The sequence below is a fragment of the Otolemur garnettii genome, unplaced genomic scaffold (assembly GCF_000181295.1).
Source record: "Otolemur garnettii isolate 467f Iridium unplaced genomic scaffold, OtoGar3 scaffold00233, whole genome shotgun sequence".
In the NCBI taxonomy this organism is placed as follows: Eukaryota; Metazoa; Chordata; class Mammalia; order Primates; family Galagidae; genus Otolemur; species Otolemur garnettii.
The window spans coordinates 827,281-832,364 of NW_003852628.1; the positions used below are offsets into that span (position 1 = coordinate 827,281).

The following is a 5,084-nucleotide window of genomic DNA, read 5'->3' on the forward strand; positions in this document are numbered from 1 at the left end:
AAAAAAAAACCTTTTGTCTAGGTTCAGTGGTTAGTATTTTGCCCTGTTCTCTTTCTCTCTGCCTCTCACTCATGCTCCATAAATATATATGTATGTACGTAGTTTTTGCTGAATATGAAAAAAATGTATATATTTTTGGCTGAATCATCTGAGAGAAAGTTACAACATTATCACATTTCATTCCTAAATACCTCAACAAGTATCTCCCAACAACGATATTTCCATACAAAACATTATCACACGTAAAAGAACCGACATTAACTCTCTCAAATCACTTAGTATCGTATATGATACAGATGTAGTTTTCTATGTAAAAAATTCTGTACGACTTTCTGTACAATATTGATTCTCCTCTGGCATGTTCTAATCAGGTTATAGGTCAATAAAGTTTTTGAATTATTTCATTAGTGCAATAAAAAAAAATCACTTAGTATCTACTCCACATTAAAATTTCCTAGTTGTCAAAAAAACCTTTTTTTTTTTTTGCTGATTTTGGCTGGGGCCGGGTTTGAACCCACCACCTCCGGCATATGGGGCCGGCGCCCCACTCCTTTGAGCCACAGTCACCACCCAGATTTGTTTTTTCTTTTGAGACAGAGTCTCACTTTGTTGCCCTTACTAGAGTGTCATGGTATATTAGCTCACAGCAACCTCAAACTCTAGGGCTAAAGCAATCCTCTTGTCTCAGCCTCTTAAGTGGCTGGGACTACAGGTACCCGCCATAACACCCTGCTATTTTTTGAGACAGAATCTCCTCTAGTTCAGGCTAGTCTTCAACTTCTAAGTTCAAGCAATCCATCTGCCTTGGCCTTCCAAGAGTACTAGGATTATAGATATGAGCCACCACGCCCAGTCTCAAAATTCTAGATTCTTTTGTTTGTTTTGTTTTTTTGAGACAGAGCCTCAAGCTGTCACCCTGGGTAGAGTGCTATGGCATCACAGCTCACAGCAACCTCCAACTCCTGGGCTCAAGCGATTCTCCTGCCGCCACCTCCCCTAGTAGCTGGGATTATAGGCACCCACCACAACACTTGGTTATTTTTCTGTTGCAGCCGTCATTGTTGTTTGGGCATGGGCTGGATTCGAACCTGCCAGCTCAGGTGTATGAGGTTGGCGCCTTAGCCATTGAGCCACAAGCACTGAGCCAAAAATTCTAGATTCTTAATCAGAGTTTTTTTGTTTGTGTGTTTTCTTGAGGAGGTGGGGTTTGAATCAAAGTCGCACATGTTTCCCTGGGTGGAGTGCTATGGAATCATCACAGCTCACAGCAACCTCAAACTCTTGGTCTTAAGCAATCCTCTTGCCTCAGCCTACTGAGTGGCTAGGACTCCAGGCGCCCACCACAATACCCAGCTAGTTTTTCTATTTTTAGTAGAGACAGGATCTCGCTCTTGCTCAGGCTGGTCTCAAACTCCTGAGTTCAAGCAATCCTCCTGCCTTAGTCTTCCAGAGTGCTAGGATTTTAGGCTTGAGCCAGCCTCCTGATCAATTTTTTTTGAGACAGAGCCTTAAGCTGTCACCCTGGCCATCACATCACAGCTCACAGCACCCTCCAACTCCTGGACTTAAGGGATTCTCTTGCCTCAGCCTCCCAAGTAGCTGGGACTACAGGCGCCTACCATAACACCCAGCTATTTTTTGGTTGTAGTTGTCATTGTTGTTTGGCAGGCCTGGGCTGAATTTGAACCTGCCAGTTCTGGTGTATATGGCTGGCGCCTTAGCTGCTTGAGCTACAGGCACCAAGTCTGATCAAATTTTTATTTTTTTATTTTTATTTATTTATTTTTGAGACAGAGCCTCAAGCTATCGCCCTGGGTAGAATGCTGTTGGCATCACAGCTCACAGCAACCTCCAACTCCTGGGTTCAAGTGATTCTCCTGCCTCCACTTCCCAAGCAGCTGGGACTATAGGCACTTGCCGCAACGCCCAGCTATTTTTTGGTTGCAGCTGTCATTGTTGTTTGGAGGGCTCGGGCTGGATTTGAACCCACCAGCTCAGGTGTATGTGGCTGGCACCTTAGCCTCTTGAGCCAAAGGTGCTGAGTCCTGATCAAAAAAAAATTTTTTTTTACCAGTCATCTTTTATTTGGAGGTTAATTCTCACTAGGATGTGAAAAGATTCAATTATGATTGAGTTCCTCACAGAAGGTGCTGGGCCAAGGAGGTCAAGGTCAGGAGTGCAGAAGGCACCCCCCACAGGCCCTTCTTCAGTGGTACTTACATAGCCGCTCATGTTTGAGCTCCTTATAAGAAAGACAGTAGCTGAAAAGCACGTAAGCTGACAGCACCATAGTAACCCCACCCATGCGCCCCTTCTTCACGTTGTTGTACTTGTTGTAATACCAGTGGTAACCTCTTTGAAAGGCTCCAACAATGCCATTAGGTGTGAAATCCCGCATCAAAATCCAACTTGGCAGCTTCCCTAGTTTGAAATCCATGAGTTTCTTCTCCTTCACAGATACTGCTGACACCATCTTGGAGCTCTCCTGATCAAATTTTTAAAATATACTTTCAACCTGCCTTCCACTCCCACCACAATCAGGTTCCAATTAAGTCATATCCCAGGGTTATGAAGTATCACTTCCCTGTGATCAGGCACCATATTTAATTGCCATATTACTTTAAACAGGAACAATCTCCCATGCCTTTTTTTTCCTGATAATATTAACCAGCCCAGGTGACTTTTTAAATGTCCTGCATTCTAGATTTTTCTAGTTGTTTTCTCACAGATTCAAGATTAAACATCTGGGGCAGGAATGCACATGGGTGTGTTGCTGATTGTGCAGCCTATCCCTGCACAGGCGATACTACCTACACTTGATCCCTAAGTTAGTTGGTTATTGTCAGATATTATCTTTATTTTATCTTATTTTTTTCATTACAAAAGCTATCCAGGTAAAGATTTTAATTATCATAGTGCAGCCACTAAATGCTCACTATCCCCAATAAGTAAGACCTACTCATACCCCTGGCCATCAGGACACATCAACTCCATGTTCACAAGTTCCAAAAAAAAAAAATGCTTGCAAAGGTCTATAAAATGCAGACCCACACTTGACAGGTCATTCAGTCCTCCCACAGGGATCTAGAGAGAGGAAAGTATCCATAACGAGGGGCCCAGGATAAATCTAGCCTTTGCCACAGGGAAGTGACACTTTGTAAACCTGGGATGTGACTTAAGTTTGCCCATTTGTAAAATAGGATTAACAATAGGTCCTGGCCAAGGGTGGTGGCTTACACCTATAATCCCAGCACTTTGGGAGACTAAGGCAGGAGGGTAGCTTAAGGCCAGGAGTTTTAGGCTGCAGTGAGCTATGATCATGCCACTGTACTTCAGCCTTGGTGACAGAGCAAGACTCTATCCTCAAAAAATATATAATAGGCCGGGTGCAGTGGCTCACCCCTATAATCCCAGCACTTGGGAGGCTGAGGTGGGTGGAATGCCTGAGCTCACAGGTTTAAGACCAGCCTGAGTGAGAGTGAGACCTTGTCTCTAAAAAATAGCCAGGCATTGTGGCAAGCACCTGTAGTCCCAGCTACTTGGGAGGCTGAGGAAAGAGGATCACTTGAGCCCAAGAGTCTGAGGTTGCTATGAGCTGCGATACGACAGCACTCTACTGAGGGCTACAAAGTGAGACTCTGTTTCAAAAATTATATATATAATAATAACAGGTCCTACCTGTCCTCTGCTTTATTGCTCTCCATTTATTTTGCTTTGTTTTTCTTTCTTTCTTTTTATTTTTTTTTCCGTTGAGACAGAGTCCCACCCTATGCCCCTGAGCAGAATGCAGTGACTTGGTAGCTCACTGCAACCTCAGACTCCTGGCTTGTGGGCATCCTACTGCCTCAGCCTCTGGAAGCTGCTGGGATTACAGGCGCTAGCCACAGCGCCCAGCTGGGTTTTTCCCTTTTTATCATGAATCAGGGTGTCACTTTCGCTCAGGCGAGTCTCAAACTCCTGAGGTCCAGCGACTATCCCTCCTCAGCCTCCCACAGTGCTAGGATTATAGGCGTGAGCCACTGCGCCCAGTGTTACTTTGCTTTCTTATCATATTAGTTGCCTTTTCTTTTTGAGACAGAGTTTCACTAGGTAAAGTATCATGGTCTCATAACTCACAGCAACCTCAACCTCTTGGGTTTAAGCAATCCTTTTGCCTGAGCTTTCCAAGTAGCTGGGACTATAGGTACCTTCCACATACCTTCTGCTAGTTTCTCTATTTTTAGTAGAGACCAGTCTGTCTTGCTCAGGCTGATCTTGAACTCCTGAGCTCAGGTGATACACCTGCCTCCGCGTTCCAGAGTGCTAGATTTACAGGCATGAGCCACCATGCCCAGCCAGGGATTCCTGTGTATATTGCTCCTTGCCAGGTGCCCAGAACCTGGCCCATAAGAGGTAATCAATAAGGATTTGCTGAATTAATGAAGCAAAGGGTATAGACACATGCACACAAATGGAAAGTCTATTCTCACCTGTTATACCATCTGGGCTGGGCACACAGTGAGCACCCTGGGAAGTGTGCCTGTTGGAAAAGGGAAATGGACATCTACTTCACCTAGTCCCTCTGTCTTTACCTTTACAGGAGACCAGCCACTAACTGGGGCCTACTCAGTGACCCTAGATGGACGAGGACCCTCAAGGGTCATCTCCAAACACGACCTGGGCCACTTCATGCTGCACTGCCTCAACACCAATGAGTACGATGGGCACAGCACCTACCCCTCCCATCAGTATGACTAGGACTCCATCCTTGTCTAAGAATTGGCATGTGGGACAAGAGGAACAAAGAAAAGGAGCAATAAATTTTGAGCCAAGAGGTTCAGATTGTTCCAGGGGGCCTGACTTTGACTTTTCATCTCTCTGCCTTTGTTTGAGTATTTCAGTGTCCCCCTCTGTCTGCCTCTGTGTAAAATCTTCTGAGTATTCATTCATTGATTTGTTCAGTAACAGTTGTTGGGTCCCTGTTCTGTGTCCAGCCAATGTTGGTCCTTAGCATAGGACTGGACACAGAACAGCATGAGCCCTGCTTTCATGGACTTCCCAGTCCAGAGGGGAACAGAGCCCTACTCTTGCCAGTGACAACTCAG

General features: G+C 45.1%; 2 protein-coding genes across 3 annotated transcripts in view; one reads left to right on the plus strand and one right to left on the minus strand.

Moving 5' to 3' along the window:
• BLVRB (biliverdin reductase B) overlaps positions 1-4,830 on the plus strand; it is a 23,304-nt gene extending 18,474 nt beyond the window's left edge. Inside the window, exon 5 of the mRNA XM_003802105.3 lies at positions 4,580-4,830. Within this exon, the coding sequence (XP_003802153.1) occupies positions 4,580-4,737 (158 nt within the window). The 3' untranslated portion in view covers positions 4,738-4,830. The remainder of the gene's footprint in view (positions 1-4,579) is intronic.
• On the minus strand, positions 2,071-2,473 carry LOC100957195 (ATP synthase subunit f, mitochondrial-like). Of its 2 annotated transcripts, XM_012812919.1 has the most exons (2): positions 2,353-2,473; positions 2,207-2,235 (listed from the first exon to the last, which is right to left on the minus strand). In XM_012812919.1, exons 1-2 carry the CDS (start codon positions 2,471-2,473, stop codon positions 2,207-2,209), a joined length of 150 nt encoding a protein of 49 aa, XP_012668373.1. The 2 variants fall into 2 exon arrangements, with proteins under 2 accessions (XP_003802154.1, XP_012668373.1); XM_003802106.3 differs by having other exon boundaries at positions 2,071-2,473.
• Positions 4,831-5,084: the final 254 nt, after the last annotated feature.

Coding starts and splice junctions, on each gene's coding strand:
- LOC100957195 (XM_003802106.3), bottom strand. CDS start 2,473: ATGGTGTCAGCAGTATCTGTGAAGGAGAAGAAACTCATGGATTTCAAA.